Here is an 18,361-nt window from a genome sequence, read left to right as displayed (position 1 = left end):
TGGACTCTGTTTCAGAAGAATGTGTTTTCCCTGAACCCAGTAACTCTTCTGAATCAAAGTGTGATTGTTTGTTCTCTTGCACTGAGACCTGGTCCTTTACATCTTCTGCTGTGCAGAATCTTCTGCTATAATAGGGCTACGTCTACTCTCCCCCCCTTCAAGTCTTGTGGTATCTTTAAGGGCTTCTGCCTCAATGATGGCTGTTTCCTTCACCTACTGAAGCACCTCAGAGGCGATGTCTTTCTCTGCCTTTCTGTGTTCTGAGGCCGCAATGGCAGCAACAACAGCATTATGCTTCTCCTCCTCTATCCTTAGTTTCTCCCTTTTTAGAGCTGCTTCTTGTTGGTTATAGAGAACCTTGGCTGTAGCTTGAATAGCTGCTGAATTGGATGTTGATTGACCTAATACCGGAACAGTAAGTAACAATCCTGATGAGGTAAACCAAAACTCCACTTCTAAGTCAGAGGTAAGTACCCTTGCTGCAAAAGATTCGCTAGGAGACACTCTAACTCAGATGGGTAACTCTCTAAAGGAGTTTAGCAGACACAAAGAGTGGAGAGCTATGTATGTAAATGCACACAGCCTAGGGAATAAATTTCTAGAACTAGAAACAGAAATAGTAAATGCAGACCTAGACGTGGTAGCAATATCCGAAACATGGTTCACAGACTCTCATGGGTGGGATATAACTATACCAGGATACAACCTGCTTTGCCAAGATAGAGAGGGTAAGTTGGGAGGTGGGGTAGCACTTTACATCAAAGAGAACATCAAGACAACTAGGATCACAGATGTCAAGTACACTGGGGAATCCATCTGGGTAAACCTGGCCAGAGGTGGAGAGAAATGCCTATACCTTGGTGTGATATACAGACCTCCAAGACAATCGGAGGACAAGGACACAGAATTAATTGAAGACATTGAGAATATCACCTTACGGGGGGACGTTGTCCTGCTAGGGGACTTCAACATGCCTGATGTGGACTGGAACACATTCTCAGCAACAACTTGTAGTAGCAGGAGGATATTAACGTCCATGAAGGAAGTACAGCTCAAACAAATGGTACTAGAGCCCACTAGGGCCCAGGCCATCCTGGACCTGGTACTTACGAACGGGCAAAGCGTCACGGAAGTCTCGGTGGGAGAAACGCTGGCAACCAGTGACCATAACATGGTATGGTTCAACCTTAGAAAGGGCTTCCCTAGATCACAAACAAAAACGAGGGTACTCAATTTCCGGGGCACTGACTTTGCAAGCATGGGTGATTTCGTCCACCAGACGCTACAGGCTCAAGAAACAAAGGATGATGTGGAAGCTATGTGGTCAACACTGAAAAGGACACTTCACGAAGCAACTATCCGCTACATAAAATCGGTAAATAAACAACAAAGAAAGAAGAAACCCCTTTGGTTCACTGATGAGGTCTCACACCTAGTCAAGGACAAGAAAAGAGCATTTCTTTCATACAAACGCACCGGGGAGAAAGAAGCTAACATTGAATACAAGACAAGGTCTGCAGCGGTCAAAACAGCAGTCAGGGAGGCCAAACTTCGAGTGGAAGAAACTCTAGCAAAGAACATTAAGAAAGGGGACAAATCCTTCTTCAGGTATATTAGTGACAGGCAGAAGAACACAAACAGGATAGTACGCCTTAGAACAGCAGACGGGAATTATGTGGAAACAGATTCCGAAAAAGCCAAACTACTGAACGATTACTTCTGCTCAGTCTTTACCTGTGAGGCACCTGGACACGGGCCACAGCTGGAAGCAAAGCCAAGCAAGGAAGACCCATTTCAGAATTTTGGGTTCTCACCAGCTGATATTTACAGCGAACTGTCAAGACTCAAGGTGAGCAAAGCCATGGGACCAGACAAATTGCACCCAAGAGTGCTCAGAGAGCTATGCGATGTCCTGGCGGAACCGTTAGCCATGCTCTTCAATCTCTCCCTAAGTATGGGGAGAGTCCCCCTGGACTGGAAAACAGCTAACGTCGTTCCTCTACACAAAAAGGGCTGCAGAGCGGAGGCTGCGAATTATAGACCAGTGAGTCTCACATCAATAGTGTGTAAACTCATGGAATCATTACTTAAATGTAAATTAGACATGATTTTGGATGAGGGGAATCTAAGGGATCCTAGTCAACATGGATTCACTAGGGGTAGGTCATGCCAATCCAATCTTATCAGCTTCTTTGATTGGGTAACAGGAAAGCTAGACTCGGGAGAATCTCTGGACATAGTGTACTTGGATTTCAGTAAGGCTTTCGACAGAGTCCCACACCGTAGACTATTAAACAAGATGAAATCGATGGGGTTAGGTGAGACACTAATTGCATGGGTCAATGATTGGCTGATTGGAAGACGTCAGAGGGTGGTGGTCAACGGCACCCTCTCTGAGACATCGGAGGTGACCAGCCACAGGGCTCAGTCCTAGGTCCACTGTTTTTTAACATATTCATAAGGGACTTGACCCGAGGGCTTCAGGGTAAAGTAACTCTATTCGCTGATGACGCCAAACTATGTAATATAGTAAGTGAAAGCAATCTGCAGGATAGTATGACGCAGGATCTGCTTACGTTGGAAAACTGGTCCTCGACATGGCAGCTGGGCTTCAATGCTAAGAAATGTAAGGTTATGCATCTCGGTAGCAGAAATCCATGCAAACCTTACACCCTAAATGGAGAAACACTAGCTAGGACTTCAGAAGAAAGAGACTTGGGAGTAATCATCAGTGCAGACATGAAGGCCGCCAAACAAGTGGAGAAGGCCTCATCCAAAGCAAGGCAACTTATGGGATGTATCAATAGAAGCTTTGTTAGCCACAAATCTGAAGTCATAATGCCACTGTACAGAACCATGATGAGACCTCATCTGGAGTACTGTGTGCAATTCTGGAGGCCACATTACCGTAAAGACGTGCTTAGAGTTGAGTCTGTTCAGCAGATGGCCACTAGGATGATCTCGGGGCTCAAGGGTCTCTCGTATGAAGAAAGACTAAACAAATTGCAGCTCTACACTCTGGAGGAACGCAGGGAGAGGGGGGACATGATTGAGACATTTAAATATATCACGGGACGTGTTGAGGTGGAAGAAGACATCTTCTTTCTCAAAGGACCCTCAGTCACAAGGGGGCATCCGCTCAAACTCAGAGGAGGGAAATTCGATAGTGACGTAAGGAAGTATTTCTTCACAGAAAGGGTTGTAGATCACTGGAACAAGCTTCCAGAGCAGGTGATCATTGCCACCAGCGTGCTTGACTTTAAGAATAAATGGGATGCCCTAGTGGGATCCTTACGAGGGTCGAGTTTAGGAAATAGGTCATTAGTACTCAGACTTAATGGGGTGGGTCAGTAGAGTGGGCAGACTTGATGGGCTATAGCCCTTTTCTGCCGTCATCTTTCTATGTTCTATGTTTCTAATTGGTTGGTCCTGTGTGATCTGGAGATTCTGCTACCAGACAAATTGCACCCAAGAGTGCTCAGAGAGCTATGCGATGTCCTGGCGGAACCATTAGCCATGCTCTTCAATCTCTCCCTAAGTACAGGGAGAGTCCCCCTGGACTGGAAAACAGCTAACGTCGTTCCTCTGCACAAAAAGGGTTGCAGAGCAGAGGCTGCGAACTACAGACCAGTGAGTCTCACATCGATAGTGTGTAAAATCATGGAAACACTAATTAAACGTAAATTAGACACGATCTTGGATGAAGGGAATCTAAGGGATCCTAATCAGCATGGATTCACTGAGGGTAGGTCATGCCAATCCAATCTCATCAGCTTCTTTGATTGGGTAACAGGAAAGCAAGACTCGGGAGAGTCTCTGGACGTAGTGTACTTGGATTTCAGCAAGGCTTTTGACAGCGTCCCACACCGCAGGCTTCTAAACAAGATGAAATTGATGGGGTTGGGCAAAACAATAACTGCATGGGTTAATGATTGGCTTAGTGATAGACGTCAGAGGGTGGTGGTCAACGGCACCCTCTCTGAAACATCGGAAGTGACCAGCGGAGTGCCGCAGGGCTCAGTCCTGGGTCCACTCCTTTTTAACATATTCATAAGGGACTTGACACGAGGGCTGCAGGGCAAGGTAACATTATTCGCCGATGACGCCAAACTATGCAACATAGTAAGTGAAGGCTGTTTGCAGGATAATATGACACAGGACCTTCTTGCGTTGGAAAACTAGTCCTCAACATGGCAGCTGTGTTTCAATGCTAAGAAATGTAAGGTCATGCACCTCGGTAGCGGAAATCCATGCAGAACTTACACCTTAAATGGAGAAACATTGACTAAGACCTCAGCAGAACGAGATTTGGGAGTAATCATCAGTGCAGACATGAAGGCTGCCAAACAAGTAGAAAAGACCTCATCCAAGGCAAGACAAATGATGGGATGTATCAATAGAAGTTTCGTCAGCCGGAAACCAGAAGTCATAATGCCACTGTACAGGACCATGGTGAGACCTCATCTGGAGTATTGTGTGCAATTCTGGAGGCCACATTACTGTAAAGACGTGCTTAGAGTCGAGTCGGTTCAGCGGAGGTCCACTAGGATGATCTCGGGGCTCAAGGGTCTCTCATACGAAGAGAGACTGAACAGATTGCAGCTCTACACTCTAGAACATTGGTGCCCAACACGTCGATCGCGATCAACCAGTAGCTCAGGAAGGCAACGCGAGTCGATCACGGAGCCCATCCCGGGCTCCGTGATAGACTCGTGTTGCCGTCCTGATCTACCAGGCCAATCAGCCTTCCTCTCCAGTGTTCTCTCTAGGGCCTTTTAACTGGGTGGTCCGCCCAGCTGTCATCTGCTGCTGCCGCCGCTGCTGAACATTAAAAAAAACAAAAAAAAACCGGCTTGGAGATTTCAGCCCGTAGCGAACTTATGCTCCGTGGCTCTAACGTGTGCGTGCCGGCTTCCCTTCTCTTCCCTCCGAAACCGGAAGTTATGTCCGGGGGTGGGGGGGTGGAGAAGGGAAGCCGGCACGCACATGTTGAGAGCCCTGAAGCAAGCGTTCGCTATGGCTAAGGCGGGAGACAGGTTAGTGAAGCATTTCCTCTTCTTGCTGCCGGGTCCTGCCTACTTTCTGTTTCCACGAAGGCAGGACCCGGCAGCATTTCCCCCAACAGCTCGATCGCGATGCTGGTCGGCCGAAGCAGGGAGAGGATGGGGCGGCGGCAGCTTTCGGGCTTGTTATTGGTGGCGGTTTGGGTCCTGGTCCCCGATGGCAGTGGCTTGGGGGAGGGCAGGGAGAAAGAAAGAAAAAGGGCAGGCAGGGAGACAGAAGGAAAGAAGAGAAACAGAAAAAAAAGAAAGGGAGGCAGAGAGAAAGAAAGAGCAGGGAGAGAGGAAGGAAAAGTTGGGGGAGGGAACAAGGTCTGGAGGAGAGGAAGCATACAGGCTAAAAGAAGGGAAGAAAGATTGGATGCACAGTCAGAAGAAGAAAGTGCAACCAGAGACTCATGAAATCACCAGACAAGGTAGGAAAAATGATTTTATTTTAAATGTAGTGATCAAAATGTGTCTGAATTTATATCTGCTGTCTATATTTTACACTAAGGTCCCCTTTTACTAAACCGCAATACAGGTTTTTAGCGCAGGGAGCCTATGAGTGTCGAGAGCAGCGCTGGGCATTCAGCGCAGCTCCCTGCGCTAAAAACTGCTATCGTGGTTTAGTAAAAAGGCAGGGGGGTATATTTGTCTATTTTTGTATGGTTGTTACTGAGGTGATAGTGCATAGAGTCATCTGCTTTGACCTCTTTGAAAAACCCTGGAATAGGAATGATAATTAACATTTTCTATGCGTACAGTGTGCGTTGTGTTTTTTTTTTAAATTTTATTGTTGATAGATCATTTTGACTTGGTCATTTTAAAAGTAGCTCGCAAGCCCAAAAAGTGTGGGCACCCCTGCTCTAGAAGAACGCAGGGAGAGGGGGGACATGATTGAGACATTTAAATACATCACAGGACGTGTCGAGGTGGAAGATGACATCCTTTTTCTCAAAGGACCCTCGGCCACAAGAGGGCATCCGCTTAAACTTAGAGGGGGGAAATTTAGTAGTGACACCAGGAAGTATTTCTTCACAGAAAGAGTGGTGAATCACTGGAACAAGCTTCCGGTGCAGGTAGTCGAGGCCACCAGTGTGCTTGACTTCAAGAATAAATGGGACATCTACGTGGGATCCCTACGAAGGTCGAGTTAAGGAACTGGGTCATTAGCATTCAGACTTATTGGGGTGGGTCAGTTGAGTGGGCAGACTTGATGGGCTATAGCCCTTTTCTGCCGTCATCTTTCTATGTTTCTATGAACCCAAGCACAGTACGGGTAGAGCTTTGGATTCTTGCCCAGAAATAGCTAAGAAAAAAAATTTTTTTAATTTAAATTGAATTAGGTTGGGCAGACTGGATGGACCATTCGGGTCTTTATCTGCTGTCATCTACTATGTTACTATGGTGTCTCTTGCATAGGTGGTCCTGTATATTGCTCTCTCTCTTTAAGAGCTTCTTTTACTGTGGCCTTCTGTTTCTCAAGCTGTGCCAGACTATTCTCTCGATACTCTCTATGTAAGTAAGAAAAGAACTCTGTGGACGTAACAGACATTTAGAACACTAGACTACTTTATCAGTCGTTTTAAAGAAAGGAAATTAAAATGAAAAAATATATTTAAAATAATTTAAATTATAATGAAAAAAATATTTAAAATAATAAATTAATATTTACATTCAAAAGTATAGAGAACATAACTGGGCCAATGATAGCTCACCAAATAAGTCACCAGCCTTGACAATACTTTCAGGCTTCTGATTGTGAGCGCTTGAGATTTCCGGTTCGTTTCTATACTATATATGATAGTACTTACAGACTTGTATGATAGCCTAATTTCCAGGATTTTAGTGAGATTCACAAATATTTGAAAGTGGTATATATACTAGGTACGCCACTGGATTTAATAACCCTATGCTAACTTTACTGTTGATGTAGGTGTTGTCCCCCCAACACACACACACACACACTATAATGAATTAAATTAAAGCTGTATTAACATCAAACAGCTTTCAAATGACATTATAAGCAAATAAAATAAAATATTTTTAATACATTGCTAATTATTACCTGCATTTTTACATAAACTGTTTTGCCTAGCTCTCACTTTGATTTTTATCTGCTACTTTTTTATTTTGCTGTAGTGCAATCACACAGGTCTCCTTCAAATTATGTGGAAGAGGTTTGGAAGTGGGGATCGCATCTATTTCATATCCTCAGTGAGACCTCAGGAAGGAATATAGTGATCAAAATATTATTAGAGGTGCTGTAGAGATGTTTCTTGTATGACTGGATGAGCTATATTTATCTTTTTTTTTTTAGCTGTTTAAATTCATGCAGAAATAAATGGCTAGATTGAACCTAATGATTTCATTAACGCATTTCCCTTTTTTAAACCTCTATACCAGTGGTTTCAAACACGCGGCCGCAGGCCACATGCGGCCCCCCCAGGGACTATTTTGCGGCCCGCAATCTGTCCTTGCCTAAAGCAGGGGTCCCCAATCTGCTTCCCTTCCCCACTGCCCTCCCCACATATTTTCCCCAGCTCGGAGCCGACCAATTCTCGCCACCTGACGTTCAATTCTAATGTTGGGGAGGAAGTTCTGGGCCAGCCAATTGCTGCCTGGCTGGCCCGGAAGTTCCTCCCCGACGTTAGAATTGACGTCGGGTGGCGTGAATTGGTTGGCCCGCACTGGGGAAGATATGCAGGGAGAGTTAAGACCTCGGCACTGGCCTATTCTCCGATTGTGGCGGCGGCAGCTTGTTCCCCAATTGCGGCGGCGGCGGCCTGTTCTCCGATTGCGGTGGTGGCGGCCTGTTCCCCAATGGTGGTGGCTTGGGGGAGGGCAGGGAGAAGTAAAGAAAGAAAGGGGGGGACAGAGAGACAGAAAGAAAGAAGGGAAACGGGACACAGACAGAAAGGGGCATGGAGAGAGAAAGGGCGGGCATGGAGAAAGAAAAAAAGAAAGAAAGGGGGCACGGAGAGAGAGAGAGAAAGACAGACATATAGAAAGAATGGAGGCATGGATAGAGAAAGAAAGAAAGAAGGGGGCAGGGTGAAAGAAATAAAAAGTTGGGGGAGGGAAGGAGACAGATTCCAGACCAGGGGAAAGGAAGGAAGGAGGGATGGAGAGAAAGGAAAGAAAGAGATGCAGACCATGGAAATAGGGACAGAAGAAGAGAGAGATAGAAGGGAAGGTAAGACATAGAAACATAGATTTTGAAAAGAAAGCAGAAAAATTGAATATTAAGATAATGCCAAAGATGGATGCAAGGCAGAAAGTGAAGACGGAGAGAAAAACAGTCAAAGGACAAGAAGACTCTGGAAACATAGTTAAATGCACAGAAAAATAAAGTCGATGCACAAAAGGGAGAAAGAAAGTCCAACGTAGTCTGCAGTAAACAACAGCAACCAGAAAACAACGAACAGACTGCAGATAATGTACAAGATGCAGGCATTGTTTATTAGTAAATACAGTAACATATACAACCTTATAGCCAACCAAGGGACCCGACACGGTCCGTGTTTCGGATAACACGCCTTCCTTAGGGGTCCATGGTGGTTAAGGTATAAAGCAAACTGCATAAAAGATAACAAACACACGCCAATCACGATCAAATAGCATTGTGTAAGACTTGCTTGACCCCATTTGATCGTGATTGGCGTGTGTTTGTTATCTTTTATGCAGTTTGCTTTATACCTTAACCACCATGGATCCCTGAGGAAGGCGTGTTAATCCAAAACACGGACCGTGTCGGGTCCCTTGGTTGGCTATAAGGTTGTATATGTTACTGCATTTACTAATAAACAACGCCTGCATCTTGTACATTATCTGCAGTCTGTTCATTGTTTTCAGAAAAATAAAGTCACCAGACAACAAAGGTAGGGAAAATGATTTTATTTTCAATATAGTGATTGAAATGTGTCAGTTTTGAGAAAGGAAAGATATTAAACTTTAAGTGTGAGGGCCACAGAAAAAATAATTAATGACAATTTTGCATAAGGTAAAACTCTTTATAGTTTATAAATCTTTCCTTTAACTGTTAAAGGAAAGATTTATAAACTATAAAGAGTTTTACCTCATGCAAAGTTGTAATTTCTTTAATAAGACATTAACTATTTTTTCTGTGGCCCTCCAAGTACCTACAAATCCAAAATGTGGCCTCGCAAAGGGTTTGAGCTTGAGACCACTGCTCTATACCATTTGAAAGAGGGCGAATATCTAATTATTCACTTCTAGAATTGGATACTTCTTAAATTTAGTAAAAATATTCTGGCACAAGTGTCAAACCTTAAAAAAAAGAAGCAATAGTGAACATTGGAAAATAATAATTAATAAAAATAGTACACATTTAGGGCTCCTTTTACAAAGGTGCGCTAGTGTTTTTAGCGCACACACCGGATTAGCATATGCTATCTGAAAAACTACCACCTGCTTAAGAGGCGGTAGTGGCTACATGCGCGGCAATTTAGCGCACGCTATTCCGCGCATTAAGGTGCTAACGCATCTTTGTAAAAGGAGCCCTTAATTTTCCCCACCATCAAATTTCCCTGTCTCGCCCACCCCACCCAGCTACTTTTTCATGCCACCCGGCTGGAAAAAATTTCTGGGGAGAACACTGTATTGTTTATTGATATATCAAAAAATAAGATCAGTTACATCGCAAGGTAACTCAAGTGACTCAAAATAAGGTAAACCACCTTTTTTTTTTTAAATTGCTTCTTTGGCCTCTGCCTCTACTAAGTAAGCTCCCTAAAACAATCCTTTGGCTTGAATTAAATGAAATACCTGCTTTATATTCTACTTACAATGGATGAAATAACTGACATTCTGAAATAAAAGTTGATCACCACCATTTAGTTTGCTATTTCTGTTCCATACCTGCTTGTGCATTCTTCACAGCCATCTTGTTGGAAACTGTGACTGATATTTTGGATGTGCTAGTGTCAGGTCTTCGGACAGGAGTGGTGGGTGGCGAGTCACGGCTTAAACTGTTTGCAATCATCCTGGTGGCAGCTAGGCAGAAAGGAGCAAAATTATTTCTCTATCAGTGTCGCTGTTTAAAATACTTGATTATCAAGTGATAAAGAATGTTTCAGATTACTCAAATTACTAAAAAATTACTAAAAAAAAAAAAAAACCCCAAAAATTTTCAAGGGGAAAAAACAAAAAGTAACCTAATAGCTCTATTCCTACTGGTTTTCCATCCTCTCTCTTGCATGTTCAAATGCTGAAGTAACCAGTAGTATGCTAAGTTTCAGAAAGAATAAATTCTTAGCTTAAGAAGTGAAGTCTTGGCTGGCTCAACTGCTCTGTGGCATTTCCTGGCTTGCTTCTGCTCCACAGGCTAACTGGAGCTGAAAATACTAGGCAACCAGTGTTCACAGTTATCAAAACAGAGGAAGCTTCAGCCATCAAACAATGGCAACACAAAGTAGTCAAATTCATGATGCACTGAGGCAGGTTCCAGAAGGATTTGCAGTCAGTGGTCCTTATTCAAGAATAGTTGCTGCAAAGGCTGGAATAGATTTGGAAGTAAGGCGTGATTGTAAAAGGGAATGGAGAACAGGGATTTTCAAAACATGGCTGGCCAAGCCTGAGGACTCTGTTGAAGCAGTTCTGTGGCTTTGGGCATTTGCTCTTGTTTGTACCATATTCTACTTAACTGAAATCTGGTACCTCAAATATTTTTCTCCTTCTCTCTGGAAGTTCATAATAACAAGAACAAAGGTGCCAATATTCAAAAACAGTTATGTTGTCAATGGGTACTAGCTGGAAGACATAAGGCTAAATCAGGTCCTATATGGTGTTAGATCAACAGGAGCTAGACAGGGGGGAGAAAGTCAATGGGAATAGATTTTGTTTTCCTTTGGGGGGAGGGAGGAAGAGGGTTTGTGGGGTAGGGGATTGGAAAAAAAGGGAAGGGGAGAAACAAACAGAAAAAATGAGCTTTGTGGCACTGAACAGAAAAATGTTATACATTGTACAATTTGACCTGAATATTGTTGGCTACTGGTAGATTCTTTGAAAGCACTTGACTAGGTTATGGCTGTATTGCTCTAGTTTTAGAACTCAGAAATTATATATTCACTGTATTACTGTTTGTTTGTGCACTGGTGGTTCTCTAATGATGATATTTAGGAGGGGAGGGTTTTTAGCCACGTAGGTTACAATATGGCCAGCCCAAAACTTATGCAGTTTAAAACTGTGTGAGATTTGAAGTAGAAACATATATGAATAGCGGCAATATTTCAGTTAGTAGCCATTTAATTCATATGAATATGGAACTTTACATAGATAAATTATCCTTATGAAGTTACATGTGTATAATTAGCAGTAGCATTTGCATGTATCAGATTGATAAATATACATATAACTTGTTGGTACTATTTGGGTTTTTGCCAGGCACTTGTGACTTGGATTGGCCACCATGAAGACAGGACATTGGGCTAGGTCAGGGGTAGGAAATTCCGGTCCTCGAGAGCCGGAGCCAGGTCAGGTTTTCAGGATATCCACAATAAATATGCATGAGATAGATTTGCATCTCAAGGAGGCAGTGCATGCAAATCCATCTCGTACATATTCATTGTGGATATCCTGAAAACCTGACCTGGCTCTGGTTCTCAAGGACAGGAATTGCCTACCCCTGGGCTAGGTGGACCACTGGTCTGACCCAGTAAGGCTACTCTTATGTTCTTATGGATATCTGTAAAGAGCTATACATCTAAAATACTGCTAAATATCTAACTCATGTTGCTTAAAGCACAATTACTTACCGTAACAGGTGTTATCCAGGGACAGCAAGCAGATATTCTCACATATGGGTGGCCATCCACAGAGCCCCGGTATGGACACCTGCAAAAATGCATCGGCACTTTAGAAAGTTCGCAACTAACCACACCGCACATGTGCGAGTGCTTTTCCGCCAAACATAAGGACTGCATTTCCTCAGTTCAGTAAGCTAGCTAAGAAGCCAACCAGGGGAGGTGGGTGGATTGTGAGAATATCTGCCTTCTGTCCCTGGATAACACCTGTTACGGTAAGTAACTGTGCTTTATCCCAGGACAAGTAGGCAGCATATTCTCACATATGGGTGACCTCTAAGCTAACCAGAATGGGATGGAAGAATGTTTTTCCTACCAGGCCAACCTAAATTTGCAATAGTGCTTGGCCGAAGTGCCCATCCCATCTGGAATAAAGAGTCCAAACAGTAAGGAGAAGTGAAGGTATGAACCGAGGAGAAAAGAGCAGCTTTGCAGATTTCAGCAAGAGGAATAGAGTGGAGAAAAGCTATTGAAGCTGACTAAATAGGCTGTGACTAGACTCTGTAGTTGCAGCCAAGCCTGAGCATAACAGAACGAGATGCAAGCAGTCAACTAAATGGAAATTGTTCCCTTGAAAACAAATTGAGGGGATGTACTATGTGGCCATGAACTGTGAAGATAATAGGCCCTTGCCCATTTACTTACAATCCAGAGTGTGAAGAGCTGGGTCTCTAAGATGAGAATAAGGCTCAGGAAAGAATACTGGAAGAACAATGGATGGATCGAGAATAAAGAGAGAGACAATCTGTGGGAGGAACTTAGAAAGAGTGTGAAGCACAACCATGTAATGTAGAAACACCAGAAAAGGTAGGGCCCCCACAAACACGTGAAGTTCCCTTACTTGTCGAGCAGAAGCCAGGGAAATGAGAAAGCCTACTTCTAAGTAAGAAATTGCAGATGAGCCAAAGAATTTGATACAATTCCACCGGAAGATCTCGACAACTGGAGATGGGTTGAGTGGTGGTTAAATCGTAAAAACACCCTTCATGCGTCTGGAAAGCAAAGGATGAACATCAAGAAATTGTGTCATCCATGGGTTGAAGAGAAATATGAATAGTACTGATATGGACTCTAAGAGAAAAAGAATTGAGGCCAGAATCAGACAAAGAAAAAAGAGAATCCAATACTGAGGAACAGGTGGATTCCAAACTCCAGCGACGGAGTTTACACAAAGAAGAAAAACATGTCCACATGTGCTGAGAACACTGCTGGGTAGACATTGTATACAAACATCCTAGAGGAATTCTGACAGGCTGAAAAGGGGAAGAGCCGCTGAGCCCGATAGTACCAAACCATCAGGTGAAAAAAGTTAGGAATACAGAAAAGAGCTGTACTGTGCATGATAAGAAATGGAAAAATTTGGGGGTTTTCTTTTGGTTTTTTTAAACAAGTGGCTCCTGAATACCAGGTTAAAGTAGAGGGAGAACCATGATTGTCTGAGCCACAAAAAGGTTATAAGCTTCATGTTGGCCGACTGTTGCCTGAATGCGACAAGAGCCGAGAGGACGATAGAAAATATGGGTAGGAAAAAAACGAACAGAGAAAACTAAGCATGCAATCCAGACAAAAAAACTGTCCTATTCCAGGCGAAGAAGAAAGTACTGCCTGTGGTTGAGAGGGGACGCAAACAGGTCAATTGGAAAACACGCCTCCCAAACCTGTCTAGAGTCCTGATCTCCCTACCAGGAGGACTGCTGGCAAAGGAACATGAGCTATGAGCACATTTTAGAGCTGTTTCAACTACTAAGGACAGGTGTTGTACTTGTGGTCTGTCAAAGGAAGGGATAGACTGGAGCCTGTATAGTGTATCTAAATTGCGAGGAGCTAAAGGGATTGAGTGGAGTCTCCCAGTTTTTAAATAAGAAGTCTTTCATTAAATTGTGTAGAGGAAGCTTCTCACAGTCCTTGGGCCATATTTCATAGTCTAAAGCTTCCATGAGCTCCTGCTCAAGGCTCCTGCTCAGATTCCATATGGATTGGAAGAGCAAAGCCCATCTGTCTGATGAAAGCTGTAAAAGAGAGACTTTCAGGTGGGGATCTTCTCCCAGGGAGAGGAGGTGAAGGATCCAATGACATTCCATAAGATTCCTCAGCAGAAACGTCGACCTCAAATGAGTGGATGGAGAGAGCCGAGTCGAAGCCTTCAACATGATGTTTTCTGGTAGAATGGGACGGAGAGTGTCAAGGAGAACATCGTGAAGAATGCTGAGAACATGGAGAAATGGTGCATTGAGAGTGCATCCAGTGAGATGAAGAGTGTAGAGAGGAGGCCCAGGAGGTATGTCATGAATGATGTCACGGAGAAGACTGACGTCATGATGAAGCTTGATGTCGAGACAGCAGGGATTTCAAAACGGACTCTCATTGCCCTATATTAGGCTGGGCTGAGGCTAAGGCCTGCTGCATCAAAGGAATCAGTGTCCGAGACTGCAATAAGTACACCAAATCCTGTTGCAAGAGAACTTTTAGCTGTTCCTGCAGTGAAGGTGCCGGTACCAATGTGGACAAAGGTACAGTCTACTCTGAAACTGACTTTGAAGTGTTGGAGACTTAGGTGCAGGAGGGCGTTAGGATGGAGAAAACACTTAAAGTGATGGGAAGCACTCAAATCGTTTATATTTTTGAGGTATTGAAGATGGTGAGATGAAGGTCTAAGAGGTGAATATCCATGCTTCTTTGTTTTTTTTAACCGGGGAGCTCCCGAAATGCAGAGGAGGATGAGCCCGTGCCTCTTCGAGGAGGCACTGGAGCTTGCAAAGTCGACCCTGGGGGCAGCCGAGACACAGGTACCGAATCCCCAGACATTGTAGACTTAGAACCAAAAAGCTTTTCAAATTGAAGTTACTGAGCTTTTAGAGCCCTCTTTTGCATGCGACCGCAAAGGGTACAAAAAATGTCTCAATGCTCAGGACCAAGACATTGAGGGTCCCGCAAGCTGTCATCAGGCGGGAAATCACATGCATGGTACGGGCAATGCTAAAGTTTTAAAGTGACAGTACAATTTGGTACATGTCCATGCCGGGCTCTGTGGACATCATTGCCCTTATGTGAGAATATACAGCCTGCTTGTCCTCGGAGAAAATGGATTATACTAAAAAAAACTGGTCACAACAAAGAAATTACAAATTATACAGTATCAGAACACACAAAAATTAAAAACATCCCAGTCATACAACAGAGATGTTTATTGGCTAAATTTAGGACCTAGGAAGGAGTCCTAGAACATATCCACTAGCTGACGGCAGTCTCTGCAATGAGTAGGCTAGGAGGATGGGCTAGGGATTATAAGACCTGGGGAAAATTTTCACAGTACCTGCATATGAAAGGCTCATTGCACTGGATCCCATCTAATTTCAATTGAACTAGAGTCTGTCATGCCACAATAAAAATCCAAAAGCTTGGTAAGGCTCAAAGCACCATCAGGGCAATTCTATAAACTTGCACCTAGAGCTATATGCCACTCATACACATCAAAGATCCTTTAATTAGCATTTTCACAAGTGCACTAGGCACTATTCCATAAAGTAGCACCTAAGTGCTTTAGCACATAATTCCAAGGTGGGCATAAACGTGGGAGGAGCATGGGCATGATGCTAAGTAACACAAAATTCAGAATACTATCTGTTATCCATGTCACTTAGCATAACTGGCATGACCATTTACATCTGTCATTGATATGTAATAAGGGGTTTTGGTGTGCCAATACCAGTTTTCTGTAACGACTTAGGTGCACCTAAGTGATGTTACAGAACTGGCACTAAAAGCACGCCCCACTGTAGTTCCTAAATTGAAGTGCCTCCCATAATTCTAGTAGAGATATGTTTCAAATGAACTGAAAGCTATAAGGAGCACAAGTCACCAGATACAAATCAAGAGAAAGTCTTAATGAATTGTATGATACTTACGACTATTGGCATTCCTGCGAAGCTCAGAATGAAGGGCTGGCTGAACACAAGACACAGACTCTGTGATGGCCTTGCACATATCCTGAAATCAGACAAGGTCAACAATTTAGATGCAACCTAATGCCTTAAATGTCGAAAATTACTTCCATAGCCAAGCACAAAGCACAGAATAGTTTGCAGAGGACTGACCGTTAATACCCATACCTGGGATGTGGGGAGTAGAAACATTTGTACATGAAGATTGTTTACTTTTTAAGAGGCAATTTCATGAATTTCACTATAGGTGCACTGAGACACAGATTAAAGGAGCATTTCTTGAGTAGACTGATAATCTGTACATGTTATTTATTATTTTCAAATGAGATCCACACAAATTAGAAAAATATCTAGCAATTGTACCATTTCTAAGACATGTATAGGTTTTATAAAGAGGCTTGTTTCAGCTAGTATGTTAAGTGACATATTAAAGGGATAATTCCTTCTTCCTTTATTTTTTTTTAATTTTTGCCTCAAAATTAACAAAAAAATTTGCAGCTTTTCTGGTCAATTAGCACCACTTTCATGAGGTAGAGAATGACAAAGTTTGTCCCTGACCCCTGCTCTGTCCCCAATCCCCGCCCTATGGACTCTGTCCTTATTTTCACAAGCCTCAATACACTTATGATTTTATATATTTTTTTTTATTAAGGTATAAAAAGGGACAATATTATGTACAACTGTTTATAGATCACAAATAAAGCTTTCCATTTCCATCTGGTTTTGGTATAACTTTCTCAAAGATTCAGGGCCAGATTCTCAAAACTTTAACATGGTTGCTAAACTGGTTTTGGACAGTTTAGCCTGCATGCATTTTAGCAGCAGATTATAAAAAAGGATTATCTTGGCATTTAGCAATCTTTCTAGCAGTCTCCGACACTGCCATGCAAATGGTCTCTTCAAAATAGTATAGCATATATTAGTGAAAGAAGACCATAAACTTGTCAGATGAATCCCCTCCCCCTTCTCTTTCTGGATGAACAATGTTTATCAAAAAGAACAATAAAGTCTTAAATGTCCAGAATTCCTTGAAGAGCCAAGGAGGTCCCTATGTCAAGGAATTCATACCAGCCCGTCTGCTCTCTCCAAGTATGAAAGGCATCCAATACCTTGTAGAAAGCAAGGTGGCCCAAATATAGTGCAGTCAGCTTTAACATAAGATAAAGAATGTTCAACTACCAAAGAACTGTTAATAAAAGTGCAACAGGATATTTCCATGCAAGCACTATCACCAACTTGGAAGCTATTGCATAACCAATGTATGTGTCTTAGGCTTTACATCAAATGGTTTAAAATGGAGCATACAGGATTCAGGTTTCAAAGGATACTGTGCTCTTGCCCAACCCCAAACATTTCTTTGATATCTTGACAAAAAAAGTTTGCATTTATTTGGAAAAAGCATCAACCCTGGGTTAGACGGAAAGCACAGTTACTTACCATAACAGGTGTTATCCAGGGACAGCAGGCAGATATTCTCTACTTGTGGGTGACGTCATCCACAGAGCCCCGACACAGAGAGCTTTTCAAGCAAACTTGATTGAAGATTTCAAGTTTGCTGGTGCTGCACCACGCATGTGTGTGCCTTCCCGCTCCACTAGAGGGCACATCCCCTCCTCGTGGTCTTCAGTTCAGATAGCCAGCAAAGAAGCCAACCCCGGGGAGGTGGGAGGGTTGTGAGAATATCTGCCTGCTGTCCCTGGATAACACCTGTTACGGTAAGTAACTGTGTTTTATCCCAGGACAAGCAGGCAGCATATTCTCTACATGTGGGTGACCTCCAAGCTAACCAAAAAAGGGACGGAGGGAAATTGGCAATTTAGGAAAACAGATTACGCAAAACCAACTGGCCAAACCGGCCGTCGCTCCTGGACAAAGTATCCAGACAGTAGTGAAGGTATGAACCGAAGACCAAGTGGCAGCCTTGCAGATCTCCTCAATTGGTGTGGACCTGAGGAAAGCGACAGAAGCCGCCATCGCTTGGACTTTATGACCCGTGACCCGACCATGCAGTGAGAGACCAGCCTGAGCGTAGCAGAAGGAAATACAAGCAGCCAACCAGTTAGACAAGGTGCACTTGGAAACAGGACGTCCCAACCGATTAGGTTGAGGAACCTTCCAATGCGACTGGGTGCGTTGAAGATAAAAAGCCAACGCTCTCTTACAGTCAAGGGTATGCAAAGCCACTTCCCCAGGGTGAGAATGGGGTTTGGGAAAAAACACCAGAAGAACAATAGACTGAAATCTGACACCACCTTAGAGGCAAGAACTTGGGATGAGTGCGGAGGACCACCTTGTCATGATGAAAAACAGTAAAAGGTGGGTCTGCAATCAAAGCCTGCAGCTCACTAACCCTGTGAGCAGAGGTGAGGGCAAGCAGGAAGATCACCTTCCAAGTAAGGAACTTCAGATGAGCTTTGCCCATGGGCTCAAAAGGAGGTTTCATCAATTGAGCGAGAACCACATTGAGATCCCAAACTACAGGGGGAGGCTTGAGAGGAGGATGGACATTCAAGAGACCCCTCATAAACCGAGACACCAAGGGATGGACAGAAAG

At 43.5% G+C, this 18,361-nt stretch overlaps 1 protein-coding gene across 2 annotated transcripts in view; it reads right to left on the bottom strand.

Annotated features, from left to right (window-relative positions):
- The window catches only part of C8H19orf47 (chromosome 8 C19orf47 homolog), a 111,482-nt gene that overhangs the window by 28,813 nt on the left and 64,308 nt on the right, over nt 1-18,361 (bottom strand). For both annotated transcript variants that reach the window (XM_033956608.1, XM_033956606.1), the window contains 2 exons: nt 15,772-15,853; nt 9,924-10,058 (listed from right to left, as the gene is read on the bottom strand). In XM_033956608.1, the coding sequence (XP_033812499.1) occupies nt 9,924-10,058; nt 15,772-15,853 (217 nt within the window). The remainder of the gene's footprint in view (nt 1-9,923; nt 10,059-15,771; nt 15,854-18,361) is intronic.

The sequence above is a fragment of the Geotrypetes seraphini genome, chromosome 8, assembly GCF_902459505.1.
Source record: "Geotrypetes seraphini chromosome 8, aGeoSer1.1, whole genome shotgun sequence".
In the NCBI taxonomy this organism is placed as follows: Eukaryota; Metazoa; Chordata; class Amphibia; order Gymnophiona; family Dermophiidae; genus Geotrypetes; species Geotrypetes seraphini.
Note: the sequence above shows the minus strand (reverse complement) of the source record. Positions and strands in the feature narration are given on the sequence as shown.